The sequence below is a fragment of the Sebastes fasciatus genome, chromosome 5 (assembly GCF_043250625.1).
Source record: "Sebastes fasciatus isolate fSebFas1 chromosome 5, fSebFas1.pri, whole genome shotgun sequence".
Taxonomy (NCBI): Eukaryota; Metazoa; Chordata; class Actinopteri; order Perciformes; family Sebastidae; genus Sebastes; species Sebastes fasciatus.
In genome coordinates, this window is record NC_133799.1 from 8,251,740 (window position 1) to 8,275,134 (window position 23,395).

General features: G+C 40.9%; 2 protein-coding genes across 16 annotated transcripts in view; both read left to right on the plus strand.

The window, feature by feature from the left end:
- pde4ba (phosphodiesterase 4B, cAMP-specific a) overlaps nucleotides 1-10,962 on the plus strand; it is a 205,618-nt gene extending 194,656 nt beyond the window's left edge. For all 8 annotated transcript variants that reach the window (XM_074634889.1, XM_074634887.1, XM_074634890.1 and 5 more), the window contains 8 exons: nucleotides 677-770; nucleotides 4,292-4,575; nucleotides 4,687-4,851; nucleotides 5,505-5,604; nucleotides 5,753-5,907; nucleotides 6,014-6,136; nucleotides 6,750-6,932; nucleotides 7,255-10,962. In XM_074634889.1, the coding sequence (XP_074490990.1) occupies nucleotides 677-770; nucleotides 4,292-4,575; nucleotides 4,687-4,851; nucleotides 5,505-5,604; nucleotides 5,753-5,907; nucleotides 6,014-6,136; nucleotides 6,750-6,932; nucleotides 7,255-7,695 (1,545 nt within the window). In that variant the 3' untranslated portion in view covers nucleotides 7,696-10,962. The remainder of the gene's footprint in view (nucleotides 1-676; nucleotides 771-4,291; nucleotides 4,576-4,686; nucleotides 4,852-5,504; nucleotides 5,605-5,752; nucleotides 5,908-6,013; nucleotides 6,137-6,749; nucleotides 6,933-7,254) is intronic.
- Nucleotides 10,963-22,803: 11,841 nt separating this feature from the next.
- The window catches only part of sgip1a (SH3GL interacting endocytic adaptor 1a), a 95,351-nt gene continuing 94,759 nt past the window's right edge, over nucleotides 22,804-23,395 (plus strand). For all 8 annotated transcript variants that reach the window (XM_074634877.1, XM_074634882.1, XM_074634883.1 and 5 more), the window contains exon 1: nucleotides 22,804-22,958. The gene's annotated coding sequence lies outside the window, so the exon portion shown is untranslated. The remainder of the gene's footprint in view (nucleotides 22,959-23,395) is intronic.

Consider the following 23,395-nt stretch of genomic DNA (forward strand, 5'->3'; position numbering starts at 1 on the left):
AATGGTTTTATGTGGCTCAGGCTCCATCTTGAGCCCTCTGCAGAGTTCTGTGTGTCTGTATATGTGTGTGTTAGTCTGGATGTGTGTGCACGCGCATGCATCAGTCTGTCATAAACAGCTGCTACTGCAGTGCCCGGGTCTCCGTGTACTGTCAAACTCATCTGTCTCCCTCGCCTATTTCATCTATTTAAAACGGCTCATAATACGAAAAGTACATGAAAATCGCCCAAAATGTTGTAACAAAGAGGACTGCAGGGAGCAGTGTGCAGATTTTCCTCTTGACATCATTGAAATTCTTGCACACTGACGCAAGTGAAACGGCTAAATAGGCCCCAGAAATGTGATTCAATGTAATAAAACTGTAAATTGGTTGCCGGAGGTGAAATGTGGGGTATTAAAAGGTGATGGCTTAAACCACTGGTAAAACAAATAATGATCCACACCCTAAATAATTTGTGGGAAAATGGATGGGGAACAAGATGTGCCCCCCCCCCCCCCCCTTCCCTCCATCACTGATTTTACACTGTAATTAAATAATAAATCTGGAGCTGGTGGAATAAAAGTGTATTTTCTGTGGAATCTTGTACCGTAATTTCTCCCAGGTTTTCCCTCAGTGGAAACTGACGACATTTTTTCTCTCTCTCTCCCCCCTCCTCTTCCTCTTTCTCTCTTGCAGTTCAAGAGAATGTTGAATCGGGAGTTGACGCACCTATCTGAGATGAGTCGGTCTGGGAATCAGGTTTCCGAATTCATCTCCAACACCTTCCTAGGTAAATGAAAGTCTTGTGTGTACGTGCACTCAAAATCACACTAACAAATTCACCAGTGCGGTCTTTATAATCCACCCCTAAATCACCACAATTAAAACCCAACAAATACATACAAATATCCACACACATTTACCAGCTCACACAGATCCTCACTTCTCTGTTTTGCTGCAGTGTTTTTGTGGAGGTTCAGTACATGGTGTTGAGCTGTGCAAGTTGCTCTGGCAGGCTCTTCTGTGGGGGCGTACCATAAAACACTGCGCCATTAAGCTTTGTCTAGATGTTTATGGCATCGGGCTCAAAATGGCCATTCAAATTTAAGTAAGAATTGCACATTTCTTAAAGAATTAAGAGGAAATAAATGCTATTTAAGGTGGCGTACTACTGTAAAAGTGCCATTTGACAGACAAGAGAGCTTGTTAGTAAGTAAGTGGATTGGAAGTGGATGCCGTCAGCGTGGGTTGCACATCCGAGATCTGAGAATAGATGGCGATAGATAAACATATATGTATTTATATGGTGTTTAGAGACATTGCTTCTTTTGTTTTTTGTCACCCACATGTACAAAATGCTTCATGAGCCTGGTACAAAACCACACGAGACACTATAGGGAAACAATAAACCAGCACTAGTGGGACAATAAACCAATTTCTTCAAATGGGTTAAAAGTTGGCTTTTGGTAAATGTGAGCCACAAGTGAATGAGTTAAAAGAAATATAGACAAACAAAAAATTATAATATACGACAGAGAGAATGCACCTAGAGGTAGTTAAGACTATCTGTAGACACCGTGCTTCCAATCGATTGGCATCTTGATCCGGTGTAGTGTTGTTGGCGGATCCCTCACCGCCGGATCACAGAGAGCGAGAGGAGGGTTGAGGAGAGACGAAGGAGGGAGGGAGCTGACTGCAGTGAGGGAGAAGACAGAGGTACAGAGGAACCCCCTTTGCTGGCAGCGAGATGAGCTCGGCAGATTTGGTGACTCATCCTCGTCTTAATGCATCTTTGTCAGCAGGGACACCTTGTTGTCCCTCCAGCTCTCCCTCCCCCCCTCGCTGCCCCGAGATTCCAGACAGAGATGACTATCGCTTTGATAAGACATCAGGTTTACCCTGCTGGCGGCAGAAAGAAAGAACAGGTGAACATTAATGAAGCAGCACAGCTGGCCTGGTTTGGTCTCAGCTGACCAGTAGGGTTGTTTAATCCATTAAGATTAGCATCACGTCGGTAATGCACTTATTTCTGCTTTGTTATTTTTTATAAAAGCATCCATTCAGGCTCAGAGAAATTACATTTTACTGCCATATGCCTGGTCATGCAAAGGTCATCCTTAGATCCACCGCAAATCCCCATCAGTTTATTCTTGTAGATTATCTGGGTTTTTAGTTTTTCAGCTGGTGGAAAGGCTGTTGACCGGTAAAACAGTGCAGTGTCCTAGATAAATAGAGGGCGATTTCCGACCAGGATTTCTGACTTTCCATTAAGGATTGTTGGCCATTCACGTGTGCCTCTCCCCCGCCACAGCTGTCCTGGCAGCATAATTCTGTCATAATTCCCTTTGATCGGCCAGCAGCACCTAGTTTAGGCAGCACACTGAGGGGAAAAAATGGCCCCAAAAAGCCCCTCCCTTCTCCTCTACTGCATCTGCGTTTCTCACAGGCGAGCATATGGAGGAGGATGAAACAGAAATCGACATAAACGTGTGAGGTGACAGAGTAGCGGGAAGGAGAATAGGGGAGAAAGAACAGAGCAAAATACAGCAGATTGTTTTTTTTCAGTGTCTAAAATGAGAAAAAGAGATGATAAGATGTAGGGATCAGCCGATAACTAAAGTCCAGGTATCAGTATCAGTATCGGGACTGAAAAAGTCGGATGGGTGCATCCCTAATAAGATGAGCTAAACGCAAAGAAGAGAAGAGTGAAAACAGATACATATAAAGGAGGACTGTCCATGTGACCGGCTGACACATTACAGGCCAAAATGCGACAGAGAGACTTAATCTGATCGGGCATGGAAACAGGATCATGTTGCTAAAAACCTCCTGAGTAGTTTATCAGCTGTAACCGTGGAACAGAGTGCACGGCGTTTACAGTATATTGGCACTTACTTATGTAGAAATGGATGATAAGAATGACACCGCAAACTCTCTCACACACACTCACACAAACACCACACGACAGCGGTGGTGATAATGATGGCTTGTAATAAATTAGAGGGCAATATATTGCTCTTCCCCTTGTTTCCCACGCAGCACATGTCTGAGAGCGCTTAATTGCCCATTCTCAATTACCACTGGAGGCCTGAAGAGAGAGCGAGAGAGGAAACCGAGAGAGAGAGAGAGAGAGAGAGGGAGAGCGTGAGAGTGAAAGTGATTATTTGAATTACAGCTGGTAATTGAATAACCCTCCACAGGGGAAGGCTGATAGGCCAGCGATGAGCTGAGTCGAGGCTTGATAGATGAGTGCGCGGCTCCCATTCGTGCCGATAGCCGGCCCCTGCAGGATTTCATTCAATTCTTCTGTGATTGCATTAAACACAAGGGCCTGGTTAGTTATTGCGAGAAACTTGGCGTGCGTTTATTTTTGGATAAAGTGTGAAACTTGGCGTATTATTTATATTATGTACATGAAAGCCTTGCAGGTTTTCTGCGTATTTTTGGACTTCGTACTCACTTTATTTGTGGCCTAACTAACTGTGGTTGAATAGACTCGTAAATAAAATACACCAAACATAAAATCCAACTGCACACTAAGTGATTTGATAATGCAGCGAGAGATGAGGCAGCTTATTGAATGGCCGACTTTATGGAGCCGCCTTAACTGTGTAGGAGCCCCGGCTCTCAGTCTGTCAATGGACTGACCTATGAGAGAGAAAAGAGCAGGAGATGAGATGTGAGCCACCTGCTGAGAGACGGAGGGCAAAACAGATGAATGAACAGTAGGAGCTCAGAGAGAGAGAGAGAGAGGCTGCAGGTGGAGGACGGGGCGGCATGAATGAACAAATGAATGGAGGCACAGATGATGAATGAGTGAATCTATAAATCCCTCAGGAGCTAACCAGCTGCAGGTGCACCTGGGTCTTCAGGCAGACGAACGCGTTGAACTCAGTTTATATAGAGAAGTAGAGAGTATGAGGTCAAATGGGAATTTTAACTTCGTCTTCCTCACAATGTGCACATTGGAATCATACTTTTTATTATTTCCTTTAGAAAAAAAAGAATTAAGATTAAAAAAAAATATATATATATATATATAAGGACTTATAATTAAAAACTTAAATAAAGGGGCGCTGTGGCAAATCACCTGGTAGAACAGGCGCCTCATATACCCAAAGAAGCCCAAAAAATAATCTTAAAATTAAAGAAATAATAAATTAAATAATAATAAAAATAAATAATGAATAAAATAAATTTCCACACCAGATTCCCAACACCTACTTATATCCCTGTCGTCCTGCCCCCATGTTAATTCACAATGTCCACACTTGTGAAAAAACTACAAATCTCTGTTTTCCCCTCTCTCAGACAAACAGAATGATATGGAGATCCCGTCTCCGACGTCCAAGACGCGAGAGAAGAAGAAGCAGCAGAAGCAGCAGCTGATGACGCAGATCCCCGGAGTCAAGAAGGTCTCCCACGGGCCCTCGCTCTCCGGCAGCTGCGTCTCGCGCTTCGGCGTCAAGACTGACAAGGAGGAACTGCTGTCCAAGGAGCTGGAGGACCTCAACAAGTGGGGCCTGAACATCTTCACTGTGTCGGAGTACTCCCACAGCCGGCCTCTTACCTGCATCATGTACGCCATCTTCCAGGTATGAAATGTGTCTGACATTCTGCTGTCTTCACTTACATAAGTGTTGTTTGATTACGACTAAAATGATCCACACTTAATCCTAAATATAATACGATGTTGTTTTTTGTAGGAGCGAGAACTGTTAAAGACATTTAAGATCCCCATGGATACGTTCGTGGCCTACATGATGACGTTGGAAGATCACTACCATTCGGATGTGGCCTACCATAACAGCCTGCATGCTGCTGACGTAGCCCAGTCCACACACATCCTCCTCTCCACTCCAGCCCTGGATGTAAGTCATATTATAAAGTGGAAGTATTGTACTCTGATAATGTAAAAAAACTAACATCTTTCAACTCTGGAGGTTGAAAGATTCCCCTACCTCTGACTTGGGCACCAGTGTGCATCCACCGAAATAAGGGAAAACTAAATTAGAGGAGTGAGCTCTTACATCAGCCCGTGAGCCACTTTCCTGGATCGCCACAGCAGCTTTTGAAGAGCTCAACATCCTTCCATTAAATCATCTTTTCCCCTCTTTACTCAGGGAACTTCCCCTCTTTCTTCCAAACACTCGTCCCTCCGTGCCTTATTTGTTAAACCAGCATGCGGTTCCTTACAGCTCTCCTCATGTTGGAGTAGCTGGTGAGATACAGTCAGGTCAGAGCGCCCCGGTCTTCAGATCACGATTCACTCTTCTTGGCTCTCTTTCTTCTATCAAAGCCAGCAGACACAATGACGTTTTACAGACAGTTAGCTTGACATTTGGTTGAGGAAAACATGTGGAATAATAACACTTCTCTGGCAGAACGTCATCTATAACCTTGGGTCGGGTCCGTTGGATCATTGTTGGCGGGCATGGATTAACTAGTCTGTTCTTTCTGATGCTATTTCTATCTTCAGAAACTAAGTCTAATATTCTCCTCTCCCTCCATCTCTTTTTCACAGGCGGTCTTCACAGATCTCGAGATCCTAGCAGCCATCTTTGCTGCAGCTATCCATGATGTTGACCATCCTGGTGTATCAAACCAATTTCTGATCAATACCAGTAAGTCCAAACATCACTCAACATGGGACTTAGTCAGTCAATGTGTTGCTTTCTTTAGAAATGTATACATCAGTGCTTTCAACAACCAAATAGAAGGAGTTATGACAAAGACTGAAATATTAAAAATCTGTTTTTAACGCCCCTCCAGACTCTGAGCTGGCGCTGATGTACAACGATGAGTCCGTGCTGGAGAACCATCACTTGGCAGTGGGATTCAAGCTGCTACAGGAAGACAACTGTGATATCTTCCAGAACCTCACTAAGAAGCAGCGACAGTCCCTCCGCAAGATGGTCATCGACATGGTAAAGAGATCCTGATTCTCCTCTCCTGTCATATTGATTTAAACCATAACCTGTCCAAATGATCCTGATGCTGACGATGGTGTTTCTCTCTCTTTCTGTTATTCAGGTTTTGGCCACGGACATGTCCAAACACATGAGTCTGCTGGCTGATCTGAAGACGATGGTGGAGACCAAGAAGGTGACGAGCTCTGGAGTGCTGCTGCTGGACAACTACACCGACAGGATACAGGTACGCGTTGGCTTTAGCACAACAATTTCTTAACTGTGGTACTGTAAGCTCTCCACCTCTCTGTCCCCAGCTTTTAATAGCTCTGATCAATAGCCAGTGTTGGCGGCGGTTACTCAGCCAATGGTCATTAGCCGGCCTCCTACGTAGCTGACCTCTGCTCCCCACGGTCACTCCTTCTCTCACTCCATCCATCTGCTTCTCTACCTTTAAGTGCTCCCTCTACACCCTTCCCTCTAATGGTCTTTCTAGGATTTCCCCTTTATTAGACTGTTGTGTAGACTGACCTCCTTTCATAACAAAGCATATTATAGAATTAGCCTTAAACACGGTTCTGAGAGAATCTAATTTCTCCTAAATCTTATTGCCGTAAAGTAATCTACCACAATGGGCTGTATTGTTTTATGGATATTGGATTTTACATTGGAGAGGCTCATTGTTTCTAGGTTTAACAATCGTATTAAGGGGACACACCCAGGCAGAAACATTGTTTTTTATGCACTGGTTAATTATGTAAATTTAGAGATTTCTTGGGAAAATAACAAAAACTGAAAATGAAGAGCCCAGTTCAGGGGATACGAGCATTTACTAAATTGTAATTGTGTGTTATTTCTAGGTCCTGCGTAATATGGTGCACTGTGCTGACCTGAGCAACCCCACCAAGTCCCTGGAGCTGTACCGTCAGTGGACTGATCGGATAATGGACGAGTTCTTCCACCAGGGAGACAGAGAGAGGGAGCGGGGGATGGAGATCAGCCCCATGTGTGACAAACACACTGCCTCGGTGGAGAAGAGCCAGGTAGGCAACCAAGTTACTTTCCACCACTGCGACTTTGTTGATTAATCGATTAGTTCTTCGAGTGAGGGAGTTTCTCCACAAAGAATCACACAAAAGCACAACTTTAATCTTGTGTTTACCAGAGATGTGCTCACAAGTTTCTTGGAAATAAGTCATTCAGCATGAAAAAAGCATGAAAATGACTAATCGACTAACGAAACCTTAATCGACTTGGACCAAAACAACCGCTTAGTCGACTACTTGACTAAAGTAACTGCATTATATGTGCATCCAAATGTTAAAAGAATCTCCAGTTCTAATTATCCTCTTTACTCCTCTCCAGGTTGGCTTCATCGACTACATCGTGCACCCTCTGTGGGAGACCTGGGCCGATCTGGTTCACCCCGACGCCCAGGACATTCTGGACACGCTGGAGGACAACAGGAACTGGTACCAGAGCATGATCCCCCAGAGTCCCTCCCCGCCCTTCTACGACCAGGTCTCGCACGGACACGGCGGAGGGAGCGGGGGGCAGGGCGGCGGGGAGAAATTTCAGTTTGAGCTCACCTTGGAGGAGGAGGACTTGGATGGAATAGAGAAAGACGGCGAAGGAGAGGAGGACGAGGAGGAGGAAGAGTTAGATATAGAAGAGGAGGAGGATAGTCTAGGAGATTCCCGTTCTCCTCCCCTGGACTATTTGAACAGTCAGGAGCTGGAGGAGGGCAACATGATGGAGCCGGCAATAGAGATCGTGACGCACGAGGCGTCGCCCACGGACACATAGGGCTTCCATCATCAGGCTCACGCGGTGATTTGAAAGTTTTTTTGGCGAAAGAGGGGCGATCCTCTTGCAGCTGTGCTTTTTAATAAGCCCACAGAAGCAAGGGCTTAGTTTGGTCCCGCACGGGGCGTCTTGCACTTGGGTGTTTGAAGCCAGACACGGACGGACAGTTTCAGCGAGGCGGCTTCAGAGTTCTCAGGAAATAATGACTGCGAACATTTTAGTCTGGACGAACAGGCGAGACGGAGGGAGGAACTTGAAGGATTTCGGCCAGTTTGGGAAAACGGTTACTTTTCTTTTCTGGACTGGCATTAAAATGGACATCGACACTACTGAGAGAAGTTTTGTACCTTAAGACTTTTTTTTACAGATATGATCTAGAAGTAGCATAGAGTAAGATCTACTGACGGAGACACATTTGTATAGCAAGAGAAAGTGTTTACTTTTTTCCTGTACCATTTGTCAAAGGACTTTTGTGTGCCTTTTTTACTATTGTCTTTATAATAGTTTTTTATTTATTGAACACTCTAGTATGTCTGTGACATTTTTTTTCTTATCTGAAAGAGCAAAATCTTTTTTGTATGTTAAAAAGAGAAACAGTCTTCCATGTATTGGGCAATAGAGAAATCCAAACAAACGTCGACAAACAACTCTCGGACATCTGAATAGGGAAACATCACATCATAACGCACACATTTGTTTTTTCAATCTGAGCACAATGTTTCACTCACGGTTCATGTTACATGTCTAGTTTGTTGCTTTTCTATATCAAGATGTCGGTCAACGAAAGTCACACTGAAACACATCCTCTGTACATCATCTTCTCTCTTTTTCATTGTAGCGGTCTGCAGACCATTTGGGGGCTTCCTACCTTTTCACACCAAAACTTGACTTTTAATGCAAAATGCTCAGCGAGGATGTGAAATCCTACACTTGCAACTCTATAGTCAAATATTCCTGCTGAATTTTCAGTATTAAATTATTGGGAAATTTGATTTGCACGATTGTCTTTTTCATTTTTTTCCATCCTATCGTTATCGTGTTGGTGTGAAATGGAGGTTAGTCCACTTCAAACCCTCATAACCGATGATCTAAATCAGCAGAAATACAAGCAGGTCTAAAAGCAAACAAGCTGCCCCCTAGATCTCTAATAAAACCAGAAATGAAGTCCGCCAAGGACAAGTGCACAACAGCGGTGGATCTATTTTTAGCCCACAGGTATGCTGCAGTCTCAATAATCCTGTTAGATAGAGCGGGTCCTGACCCCGGACCCGTCTGATGTAACACCCCCCCCCACTGCCCCTCTGCAATCAGGCCCAGACCAGATGATTAAAGGTGCTCTTACAGCTGCCCGTCTGAAAGGCGCTCTCAGACCCTCATCAGCGCCACTATTCACATGGTTTACAAACCCCTCTGGGCTCCACGGACGCGACCTCAAAACAATCAGGCCGGCTATTTCTTCCTCGCCCATATAAAAAAAAAAATCCCTCAAGTGCTGCGTCTGCTCATTGACGTCAATTGAATTTTCCCCTCCCTCCCCCTCGTCTGTATCGGGTTTCGAGGACAGTCAGGTTATTAGGATTTGGCACAGATGGCATTGCTGGATTCAGCGTGGCAGACTGTTGAAAAAAAGAGGAATAATTAGGTGCTCTAGTTTTAAAACAAACCAAAAAACACCTCTTTTTTTGTTTGGAAATGGTTTGCAGACCTCACATTTCTGCTCCTGTGGCTTCCACGACTAGTTTTTATAGATGTTCTAGTTGCATCTGTAATCACATTTTCATATTGGTTTACTGATATACTCGAAGGTACTTCATCTAGTTTCATCCCAGCATGCTTAAGTGGCAATCGTCTGCGTGCAGTATGTATGTATGGAAGGTTTTGTGTGTGTGTGTGTGTGTGTGTGTGTGTGTGTGTGTTGACTTTGTCATCAGGCCTTACCCCCATCACTCCACACCTTTTGTCTCTACTGTTTGTCGCTAGGAGCTCAAGTTGGTCCTTTTTGCTGTTTATAACAGTGTGTATTTATTCTATACTTTAAGCTTGTAAATAAGAAATACTGGTTCAGTGTAAAATCTATTTTAATTTATATGCACTTGCATTACCTGGAAGTGGTGGTGTCTAATGTGTAGGAGACTCCGAATTCGAGTCTTTTTATATATGTATTATATATTGTTTTTTTTATATATCTATATATAAATATATCTAAGTATATATTCGCACAATGTTTTGAGTGCCCAGCAGAGCAGCAGCTAAAGAGACATGTTGTTGTCGTCACATGGGAACCTTGTTACTCCAAAATGGCTTTTTTTTATTTTCACACGAAAATGAAAATTATGCATGAATATTAAACCAAAAATGTTCTCACTTTGGCATCCCTTTGAAATCTCAATTAATATCACAGTATTTTTTTTTTTGATATTTATGAAAATTTAAGTTTCTCTCTGTTAAATTTCAGCTTAGTTACATTTCTTAAATAATTTTACAGACTTTCAAATGTCTTCATTTTGTTTCTTAGATCATTTTTTGTGATGGGAAACTATTTTGGTCCAACTGAAGTTTTTGAAGCTACAAGGTTTTCATGTGACGGCAGCGATTTTGGTAACCCAGAGGCAACATAGAGGACATGTTAAACTGCATAGGCTTGGATCGTAGGATACATTCAGGCTAGCTAAGGAACACAGAAGCTTAGTCAACGCTCGGTGTCAAAGTACACAAATAGCTCATTTTCTCTCACGACCTGAGCTTCTCCATTCAGCATTTGAATGCAGATTGCTGATATACGAGGCCAGATAGACACCGGTTCGACGGACAAACACAAAGTCTCCTTCTACACTCAGCGCACTTCATGTAAAAGTAGATAACACAGGGACGCTATTGGTAGCATGCTCCAATACGCCCCGGCACTGACGTGAGTCGTTCTGAATTAACAACAAATACATGACCGTGTGTAACTGATTGTGCTAATGTGTGAACTCTTTCTGACCAAACTTGTTAGCAGTTTTGAAATTCAAATTTGTCAGTATTAACATTGTTTATCTATGTTCGATCTTTTTCTTTTTGGTCCTAGTTGTGTCCAAATGGTTAGCCAGATTTAGCACTATCTGCATGAGAGATGGGTTTTTTTATTGTCAATAATATGTTCAAGTCCGCCAGTTGGTGGATTATTAAATGTTTCACACAATGTATGGTATTATATTGTATATTGTGTTCAAAAATAAATCTGAAATACTTTTTCTATTAAGTGATTAAAAGCAAAGCATGAATATATTCCTTCTGTTTCCGCTGTTTTTCTTCCTCTTACACTGTAGATGATTGCAGTCAATTCACAGCATTTCAACAGTATTAACCTGTTATTTTTAAAATACAGTGATTTACTGTTAATACAAAAGAAAATCTGTTAAATTACACTCATTCTCAAAATGCAGCACTTTATGAAGTTTATAACTAAGTTCGGGAACAAAGACCACGCCTCATCCACATCCCATTTACGCAGCTAAAGTATTTAAGCACACCTGATCCGTTCACTTCCTCTTGACTCAGCTTTGATTTAACTCCTAAATCAGTGCAAAGTGATGTTTCCAGTTTGTTTGCATTACTGAATATGTGCAGGTCCTGTGAAATCATGAAGCATAATGATATTCTTTACAGTGTAAACCTTTTCCAGTCTATATAAGTCACTTCAGCAGTTAAAGAAACATTAAGGCTTCTGTGCACGCTGGTAATTGGTTAATTTAAGACAAGGTCAACTAATGTTTTTGAATGATATATTACCTGAAAACATGGTTTAGAGAAATGAGCACAATTGGAGATGTCTGTTTGTGCAAGTGGACTCTCCACACGGTGCTACACCTGTTGCTGTCTGTGTGACCGAGGCAGGAAATCAAAAGCACCTCTGACTGCTCCGTGGTGAATGAGTTGTTGTTAGCATCAAACACCACAGCTGTTCTTCTTTCTGCCACTAGCCAAACAAGAATTTATATCACAATAACTATTCTGTAACTGCTGCGGTATTTTCTACCTTCTCCAATACCAAGAAGAGGCACACTCAAAGTCATCCAAAGGTTACATACTTTCAGTAAAACTTGTTATGTCTTCAATGACATGCTATTGCATATCTCTGCATTTGCTGCCTTCTTATTGTGTTGTTAATCTGAGTGAGTTGTGATGAATGCTATCATTTGTCGAGTGCTTTCATTTGAATAAACCCTGAGAGAGGCACTGGAGGAGCAAGTAATGTGTTTGGGTTGCATGCACCACGCGCTGTTGGTAATTGTTGGTGTGTGTGGAGGTGTGTGTACGTAAATCAAATCACCTGCGTACTTGTCAGTTTTTGTTTGTAACAGAGAGGGGGAGAGTAGGGAGTCATTATTTTCTGTTAACTGCTACCGATCTACAATCAGACCAGTTAATATCTGAGAGCATCATGTCAGGTAAACCTGTTTGTTTGTTTGTAATAAATGAAAAGGAGTTACGCACTCATGCTCTCTGTTTGGACAGACCTCCGTGCATTAGACCTCTCAGCGGCTACATTTTGTTTGTCGCTACAACAGGCATCAAGGATGAACGGGGCGAAGTCTTAACCAGCAACAAAAAGTCAATCCACATATATCTGCTCTGCCGAGGAGTCTCGTGGACTTTGAGTGGGACTTCATTTAAAATGGTGAGTTTACTCTTTAGTCCCATTCACCCACATATCAAAACACCGGTTTGTCTCATTCCTCTAATTCTTTCTCCGTCTCAATCTCACCCTTACTCTCCCTTACAGAGTAGAAAGTCTCAATCACTCTTCCATTCTTGGCTTGGGATATTCATAATCCACATTATGATAAGAGAAAATGAGGGGCACACACACGCACATATGGTGTTATATTGTGTTCAAAAATAAATCTGAATTACTTTTTCTATAAAGCAAAGCATGAATATATTTGTTTGATTTCTGCTGTTTTTTTCCCTCCCAGCTTTTTACTCAGGGTGTGAACAATAAATTGGGTCACAGTCATGCTTCTGGTGGGTTCCCACATGTTTGTCATGTTTCATTAGGCTGTGTGTCCAAATACTAAACTGTATATAATACTGAGCAGCTTGGTCCTGTGCTGAAAACAAGAGCCTCTAGTATGTGAAACAGTATCAACAATAGTGTAAAATCCCTGCTAGTGGCCCCTAGAGGTCTGTCCTGCAAACACCAAACAACACTGCCGTCCCAAAAACATGCAAATCTCACAACTAGAGAAGATATTTGTCAGCGACATACCGAAACTCCACTTAAGTTCCCACAGTTGGTCGACCACAATCTAAATAAAAATAATAATAAAGCCACCAGAAGTCAGCTGACCCGTCCTGTGAGAAAGAAAAACCCATCAACCTCAAACCTCAGGACAGCGCTGGAAATAGCAGTAAATGTATACTATAGTGTGTATTAGTATATCTGTACTGTGTTGCTCTTCCTTCTTGTTGATGTCGCTGCGTCTGCAGCATCATCACAGAGGTTGAGCTCTAATGTGCTGAGACAGGAACACAGTGTGACACGGACTCAGCACCACGGCCCACACACAAGCTGACAGGACTGTCCTCATGTGACACGAGACCTTCACACACACACTAACACACACTAACACACTGCAAGGCCTCTAATATGGTAGGTGATCATGTCATCTCTTCATTGACTTCACAGACTACCTGAAAGCTAATTGAAGAGACACAGACTAGAAAGATACAAACTGTAAAATTGGTGACCTCTACCCAGGAGTTGATGCTTTCACTCTCTGTATGTTTGTGAGTTATTTAGCACAATATCTCAAAACCTACTCAACCAGGCAGTTCTTATAAACCAGCTATACCTACGACAAGTAATGCACTGTAATTTGTATATATCCCACGAAATCAGTTCGTATTTAATCCACGTAATCGTGAACCAGGAAGTGTAAAGAGCAACAACCGCTGTGTAGGGAGGAGGTCTGGATGGATAGACGGTCGGGTCTCGTCCAGGAGACCGGTGTTGGTGCCCCGTGTGAAACCAGAACTCAACGTTGATTTATTTGTCACGTAACTTCTGTATTTAAGTAACACCGCTACTGTAGATATTTAACCCAAACCACGATCTTTTCCCAAACCTGACACAGTAGTTTTGTTGCCTAAACCTAACCAAGTTGTTTCCTGTGACAACGAAAGTTTATTTTGAAAAGTACTGTATGCGTGTAACAAACAGAAATTGACACGTGTTGCTGGATATTCAAAGGAAAACACTCAAAAAAATGAGGAATAACATTTCAACTTATTTCAGCCAAATTTTGGGTAAGCTTTGACCATGGGCTATTCAAATGTGGTGCAGATTGCATCACCATGTGGCCATTTATGAGGCACAAAGTAGCGGCAAACTTAATTTTTTCCTGGATTTCTGCTACAAATCCTGCAGGGCTAAAACAGATTGCCTACCATTTGCAATTACATGCAAATAATTGTTCTTCTACTGTACATAACATACATGAAATAGCCAGAGAAAAGGATATTCATTTGTTTTTTTGATATTCCAAAACTATAACTGCCATAACTCTTGAAAAAACAAATGTAGATGACAGGTGCACATATCAACCTCACGCATTCTTGATGGCATTGCAGCTACAGGTGGCGCAACAGCAGCACACATTTAAATGGACAACTCAGAGGTCACAAGTCTGACTCGTTTGACATTTTACACAAATGAATTTATACAGAAGGACCTAATATTCCTATTTGTTTTAGGTATCCTCCAACCATCTGCCTGTTAGCCTGATTGTTGCTTTTCCAGATCCAGATTAAACATCTAAATAATAAATTCAGGAGACCTCAGTAAAGGTATGAGCTGCGTGAATGCTTTCTGGTTTCAACCTGACTCAGTTCTTTTACCGCCTGTAGTGATTCCTCACAGACATTAACTGGAAAGGCTGCAGATGCTGATCTGTTAAGTAGTGTTATTGCTACAATATCAAGTGTGTTTATTTAACATGTGGGAACTTACACACAACCAGGGTGAGAAGGCAGAAAGGCCTGATGAAGCAATATTTCCAGGACTGTTCTGTTCATTTTCCACAAATGACTGTTTGACTGGAGGGTTTATACGTTGTAATACTCGCTGGGAAACATCCCATAGAACACAACATTTACTGCTGTTAGTAATTGCCTTTTAACTGTATTTACCGCAACAACTTCCGTCTTTAAAAACATAATGAGGCTAGCTTTGCAAAGTGATTGCAGGTGTTAACTGTCTTCCATTATTTCTTGGGGCTTTTTAGCAAATAAAAATAATAATAATAATAATAAATTTAATTTATATAGCACACTTTAAAATACAGCAAAATCTCAAGGTGCTTCACAAAAAGACCAAAACATCACAATACAATGTTAAGACAATTTACACGAGAAACATGCGATTAAAAAGCGTCAAAATAGGATGAATCAAATTATAGAAAACGTATTTCCTAACAACTAAAAATGCTATAAAATCATAGTAATTATAAAACCCTATAGGGGGAAGCTAAAAGGAACAGGTGGGTTTAAGATTAGATTTTAAAACAGCAAGAAGTGAGTCTGAGGCCCTAATGGTTCAAATGAGTTTACAAACTGGATACAAGTATAAGTTAGAACGTATATATATATATATATATATATATATATATATATATATATATATACAAAATCCTTAGGGGCTCATTTAAACGTAATCAATCCTGGAAAAAAACAATCTTTACAACATGGGTAAGAGGCTTGTGTAATTTCCATCCATGACCCTTCATATCTCATTTCATTGTAAACCACGATAAGAGCTCGGAGGCTGTCTGCCCTTGTATCCACCTTGCTGAGTGAATTATATCACCAGTCTTTCATATTCTCCCTCTTTGCGCTCCTCTCATTGGCTATTCTCATCTTTTAGCTCTTAAACTTAAATTTTCATATATACATGCCTCCTCTCCTCAATGTCCTCTCCTTCCATCCACCTCTGTGTCCTCCTCTCTCATCACCCACTCTGTGACATAACCTAGTAAAAGCAAGAGATTTGATTTGATGAAGACTACTTGCATGCATATGACGAAAGAAAGAGAGAGGCTGGCATATGGGACGGGAGGCCTTTACAAAGACATGGAGGTCCACGGGGACGTCTGAGTTATCTAATGAAGCTAAAAACAGAGCAAAGCATTTCCCACCAGTCGGGGAAGATGACACCACTTAACTTCTCCCCTGTGTGGCACCAAGAAGAAGATGAAGATGAAGGTTATTTTCAAGCAAGGAAAGGAAATGGTTAGCTTGGGAGGAAATAGGAAAGTGGCTTAAGGCTCAAAAATTCCCCCATTGTGTCTTTTACATGTGAATGAATGAGAGACATTCATAGAGAAGAGACAGAAAAGAGAAGAGGGAGTGTGGGTGTGTACACTTCATGAATCTCATCATCTCAATGTCTTTTTAAAAATAAGCCTATGTGGAGAGAATATTTGATCTCTTTCTAGTACAGACTCGCTTCCAAAAGGATCAAGTGTTATACTTTTGATAGTAGCGCAATGATCAACCTGAGCTCATCTAGGTTTAAGATGTAGCCACTAATCTCTTGTAAATTCCTGAAATAAAAGAAAACTGTTTTTGGAACAAGTATTATCTCTCCAGATTAGAGGAAATGTTCTTCAAATAGAAAAAATCAATTTTACACTTGTTATACTTTATGCTAATAGAGTGCTGCAGGAATGAGTCTTAAAACCCATAAATGAGTATTAGTATTTTAGCACTTCCGGTTCCCTCGTCTGGAAGTCATTGGGTTTTTTGAACGGGTTTTTAAGGTCTGTGGTTAACACAAGCTGAAGAGATTTTAAAGTGTTGTTCTACGATATAAAATACATCAATAAATACCTCACTCGTGAATTTTGAAGCTTTAGGTGTCTTAATAAAGGCGGTTGCTAACAAGTGGCTAAATGAGACTACTAAATGTCATCACGCCAAACACTAGTCCGCCTTTAGCTTAATGGTGGTGATGACATGAAGTCATACGACTGTGGTGTAGTTTGGTTGTAACGTTAGCCATTCATAAATGCAAATTTGCAAGAGTTAAACATCATTATTAATGTTTTCAAGAAAAGAAATGGAACTATATATTAAGAGAATATCTTCTGCAAAAAACTAAAAGGCAAGTAAAACGGTGAGTTTGTGCTCCCATTTTAATGTTTTTACTTAAGTTACTATCATTTTATTTATATTAACCCCTGGCATGTTCTGTGTTTTATGTTACTTTTCTTTATTTATTTGTTTTATTTTTATGTTTGTTTGTTTTTATTTAACCCTTTATTTCCTTTATATGTATTGTTTACCTATGTATTGACTTAATTATTCCTTGTATTGTTCACAAATCTAAAATAAAGTATATTGAAAAAACAAAATACTTATAGTAACGTTAGTTTTAATTGTATTTACGCTTCAAAATTCATAAACGTGTTGTTCATTTGTGAACAATACGTGTACGTATCATAGACGTTTGTTTGCCTCAGAGTTTTCTGCAATAATCCAAAACCCGCTGGAAAAATCCCACTGGGTTTTTGTCGAAAGAACTTCCTGGTTGGCCTACAAAAATACGTCATCCCTGGAGCACTCTATAAAGTATGGTTGTTTTGAATGTTACCAATCAGGTCTTAAAAACACTAAAAAATAAGGTAAAGATTCAGTCAGATTTTAAGCCAGTGTAACAATGAAGGCACATTTAAAGTGTGATGCTTTGAAAAGAGTAGAGCCACACAGAGGAGATAGAGACGGAGTGGGAGAGGGCAGCTGATGTAGCTCCTCTAACCTGAATAGACGAGGCCTCATTGAGATGTCGGGTAATTAAATTTGAGGTCCCCGAGCCCACACATTGTTATTTCACAATGTGGATTTCTTTGAGTCTTTATTCTGTGACGCTACAGTACGTAGAACTGTACTGGTGTTTTCATAGCAGCCTCTTTGCTCGAACAAAAGGGAAACTCTTTTTTTCCCTATTATCATCTCAAGACAAAGCAAGGTGTTTCGCATGTCAACTGTTTTCTGCAATTTAAAAAGCTTCAAGCGCTTAATCACAGCTTTTGAAGCTGGAAAGCTATTTTGTTTTTCTCCTCTCAATATTCAGCGTTAAACCAACTCCAAAAGCAAAAACAGACTGGATGATCGCTGAGCTCCTCCTGCTTCACGATGGGTAACAACAGGGACAGCTGTGCAGCTGAGCATATGTGCGTCAATTGAACTGGGTTTAATTTTTCCCATGTTGATTGTTAGTGAAATTCTGTCTTTAAACACAGCACTGTCTGTCTGTGTGCAGGAATTCACACCATAAAGTGATTTTATAACCTGGCACAGAGTGGCTAAATGAAGGAATCTGATCCAAGTGAGAGATCACACACACAGGGTATATTCAGTATCCACATTTTCAGTGTTGGTTTATTGTAACAGCTCACATTTATTGTGGCCGCAAAGGGTTAAATATCCTCTTTTTTTTTAATGCTAATTATGTGGCTCCGGCTTTTGCGTCACTGTGGTTTTATAGCTGACTGTAGGGCCAGCTGGGTCAAATACTGCTGCTGCTGCTCTCAGAGGAATACACTGTTAAAAATGACAAGCTTGGCAATTGATTTTAATTTGCATGAAGAGTTATTGAGCTGTTTTACAGGACTGGCAGATCATTTTGTCAAGAAAATTATTAGTATTTTTCATAATGAGACATATTTTCCTTCAAGACAATGAATTAAATGGGAAAAAAAAGTATTTTCTGAATGTGTCATTAAGCCAGTTCTACAGTGATGTCATTAAACAAGCAAAGCTGCCTGGTGAAAACAGTCAAAACAGACAAAACATATTAGCACAAGACAAAAGTCAGCAGTTACAGTTGTCAGTTTGTGTTGTTGCTCCAGTGGCTTCCAGGGAAAAGGCAACACGACGCCTCTCTTGGGTCCCCCCGAGGCTGCATTAACCTTGTAAGTGAAGCAAGTAAATCAGTTTCCTGATGGATACGTGTGGCTATTTATATCCCCCGAGCCAATTAGAGGAGAGATGATGAAGTGGCTGAGGGTGCCGAGAAACATCGTTGACAGCCTGTTTAAAGAACCTTGGCGAGTCCTCGTCATTCTTGCGAAAGCGGCGAGAGAACAGGTGGACACAGCTGGCAGCATTTTGGGAAATAAGCCACCACTTCTGGGTTGTAACCAGAGCACTGGCAATGTCTGTAGAGACATGCAGTGATGCTCACAACATCCAAGATTACACCGGATGGAAAGGAGTCTAAGTTTACCACAGACACACCTTGTTCCTGAGAGCAGCATGCTCTACCTTACTGGAAACGGTTCGGGTGGTCACCATGATGGTTCTTGAGAACAGTTACAGTTTGCACACAAAAACATAACGTCAAGACATGGTGGTCAGTTTACTACAGCACAGGGGTACAAGTATCATAAAGACCAATTTAGCTCAAATCAACTACAGACAGAGCAAAGACAGATGATTGATGTGCACCCGATTCGATTGTTACCAGGCCATTAAATAGGAGTCTGTGCATTTGCTCAGTGGGCTGAATGTTTAGACAAAGGCGTTAGACATACGCCAAAATCCTACTAGGACATAGACAATACAGTGGTCCAGAAAACATTTCGGGGGATCTATTGGCAGAAATGGAATATAATATTAATATCTATGTTTTCATTAAAACTAAGAATTGTTGTTTTTTTGTTAGCTTAGAATGAGCCCTTCATATCTACATAGGGAGCGGATCCTCTTCACAGAGTCCGCCATGTTGCTCCGGCATGTTTCTACAGTAGCCTAGAACGGACAAACCAAACATTGGCTGTAGAGAGAGACTTTCACGTTTTTACGTTACCTGAAGGCCACCGTAGTTCTCCAACACGCTTGTAAGCTGCAGAGTGCAAAACCGTGGTACCGCCAGCCGCCGTTTGACTTCTGTTGCTCTTAAAAGAGTGTTATTATGGTAAGGATGACCTCTGAGCGAGGTGAATTACCAGTTTTGCACTCTGCGGCTCACTTTACAGCAATCTTTGAAAGGAAGGAGTGAGTGGAGGGGTACTCAGTTGGTTGCAATGTGCAACCACACCACTAGATGCCACCAAATCCTACACAGTGTACCTTTAAGTAACTTGGACTGTGCTGTTTATCAAAGTCACAAACTACTTAGTATGATAGTGACATTTTTGCTTCCACAGATTCATGACCTAAATAAAAAGCCCTGACTGTAACTAACTTCAACCCAGACAAGTGAAAGGCTGCGGTGTGACCCGCTGCCTTGCCCTAGACAAGTCCACTGAATAGAACTGTCTATCTATTAAAACTCTCCCTTTGAATCAGTGACATGAACAGACAGAAACAACAGTGAGTAATCGTCCCAATTGTTCACTCCATAGAAAAAGTAGGAGAGAAAAAAAAAAGCTCCTAACTGAGAGCTAGAATGAGTGTGTTTTTCCGTAGCGTGACCAATTTCACAGTCGTTTCTGTTTCCCTTTTCTCCACAGCTGTGTCACTAAGCCCTTTGGTTATATTACTCTAAACTGTATAAATCATTTATTGCTCTCACGCACCCCTTCCCAAATCATAGAGGTCTGCAGCACATGGGAACAATTCTTTGGCTTGCGTGAGAGCTTGTGTGATGACACGTGTGTGTGTGTGCGTGTGTGTGTGTGTGTGTTGCACTTGTTCACCCGTAATGCCATTGCTTCCAGTAATCTCCTGTACTTCAGAGCATTTATAGTAAATGACAGGCACACACAGGTCGGCTCCGGGGTGAACCTGGGTCATCTTGTTTAACAAACACATTCCCTGACCACTAAACAACCCTACCATCACAAATAATATGTTTTTAATATGTTTTATTTGTTATAGTTTTCATAAAGAAGGCTGGTGTTGCCTACAGCATTACCCTGGAGGCTCCTGTTTGTTTAGTCAAATTTATTTATATAAGCCAGGAGTTTTTCCGAGAGGACTTTACAGTCTGTACAGCACAACACTACCAGGAAAAATAAATGAGAGAAATGTCAGGAAGTGCAACAGAAGAGTGATCCTTCTTCCAGGATACAGAACAATAAATACACTATAGAGACAAATAATAATACATGCAAAAATAAAATCCAAAGTATAGAGCTACAAGTACCAGATAAACATAATAACTATTGAATTTCAATATACGTACAACCGAGTGTAGTGTTATCACTAAGTATTGAAGTATCGTTACATATTGTTAAAAGTTTTTTTTTTGTAAAATTGTATGTTATTGTGCACGTTATGATGATCACATGCAGTTTTGGGGCAAGTCATAGTCAAGTCAGCACACTGACACACTGACAGCTGTTGTTGCCTGCTGGGCTTGAGTTTGCCATGTTATGATTTGAGCATATGTATTATGCTAAATGCAGTACCTGTGAGGGTTTCTGGACTATGTTTGTCATTGTTTGTGTTGTTGATTAATTTCCAATAATAAATATATATATACTTTTGCATAAAGCAGCATATTTGCCCAATCCCATGTTGATAAGAGTATTAACTTCTTGACAAATCTCCCTTTAAGGTACTTTTTGAACAGAAAAGATCGATAACCCTAGTTACTAAATAAACACACAAAACATGTTGATCCAAAAGATTTCTAAATGTAGAAACATGAACAAAATATTTCTTAACACTATAAGTTGTTGGAACTATAAGCACATTTTTTTTGAGATGTGCTCATTTTTACAGACGTGAGGGTCATACTGTAAAGGACACAGGGTGTCGTATCCTGATAAATTAGGATCTTGTGGATTTATTCTTTGACTTTAACCAGAAATGTGCCTGTTTTTCTAGGTAAGTAGTCTATATTGAGCGACCCGTAACTGCAATTAAGCTGCCCCTGGTAGACAGGCGGTGATCCCCCATCAAATCCATCAGAGTGAGTTCATGTGGGTAAATGAATGAGTTCACATACAGAGTGAGAATATAAGAGCAAGAGAGAGAGAGAGAGGAAGTGAGATTTTGACAGGGTTTCTCCTCTCACATCCCATCACAGGGATGACCAAGTCGTCTCTGTCGAACAGGTTGCCATAGCAACTGTGCTTGAGTTGAATACCGAGACACACTCTCTCTAGACATTTCTCTGTGGGATAACATCACATCGCCACGGTCACATGCAGGCATCGTCTAGTACATCAGGTACATAGATGGACACACAGTACACAGGTAAACTTTGACACACACACACACACATAGAAATACAGTATATATACAGTATTCAGAACGCTGCTGCTAGAGTCCTCACTAAGACCAAGAAAGTGGATCACATCAGTCCAGTTCTGAGGTCTTTACACTGGCTCCCTGTCTCTCAGAGAATCGATTTCAAAATACTGCTGCTGGTTTACAAAGCACTAAACGGTTTAGGGCCAAAATACATTTCTGATCTTCTGCTATGTTATGAACCATCCAGACCTCTCAGGTCGTCTGGATCAGGTCTGCTTAGTGTCCCCAGAGTCAGAACTAAACATGCAGAAGAAGCAGCGTTCAGTTTTAATGCACCAAATATCTGGAACAAGCTCCCAGAAACCTGCAGAACCAACTCCAACTCTGAGTTAAATCAAAGCTTCAAACTTTCCTGTTTGCTGCTGCCTTTTATTAAACCAGATAATGATCTTATACTGCACTAGAGCTTTTACTCTCGTGTGTTATTTTCTATTTTAGCTTAGATCCTAGCTTTTATAGCTTGTTTTTATTTTCTAATCTTTAATGTTTTTATGTTAACTGTTTTAATTATGTCTTAATGTTCTTTTGCACTTTTGTCGCAATGTTCTTGAATGTTTATGTAAAGCACTTTGAATTGCCCTGTTGCTAAAATGTGCTCTACAAATAAAGCTGCTTGCCTTACTATAAACTGCTGCTGCCATTGGTGCGGAAAAGGGGCGTTGCCGGAAGTGACGCACCACCTAGCTAATTTTGTCGTAGACAATAGAAATACATAAAAAAATAGAAAAATAAAACTGCTATAAAACAGTATGTGCATTTAGAATATTTAAACAAGATTAATGTTGATGGTCTATATTAACTTAATAGGTAAAAACGTTCGGTTTTGTTGACGCAACGTAGCAACTAGATAACATCTACGTCACTTCCGGCGTCCATCGTCATTGGCTCAAACAAAATCAGTCACAGGTTTGGAAAAAGTTTTAATTAAAATGGTCTTAATTGTGCAGAAGACGGAATATATTTGGCTTCACCCGAACAGAGGACACTCTGGAGAATCAACACGTTGTCAAATAGCGGTAAGTTTCGTTTTTATCTTTGAGGGGAAAACAAAACATAACATAACAAGATAACAGTTAACAGTTAACTGTTCTGTTAGTGGTCAAATAATGCCAATATCAGGGGTCTCTAAGCAACCTGCGGCTCCGGAGCCACATGTGTCTCTTCAGCTCCTCTCCAGTGGCTCCCTGTGGATTTATAACAAAATGAGTGGAAATGAATAACTGTTTTTTGTTTACATTTTCATTTTTATTTATCATTGTTGTCTATGGTACGACGGTACGACAGAGTATTAGGGCCACATTGAGGGGAAAAAAATGAATCTGAGATTTCGAGAATAAAGTCATAATATTATGAGAATAAAGTCATAATATAATAAAGTAGTAATTTAACATGTTATTTTATTTTTTCATCGTAAAATTAAGACTTCATTCTCATAATATTATGACTTTTTTTC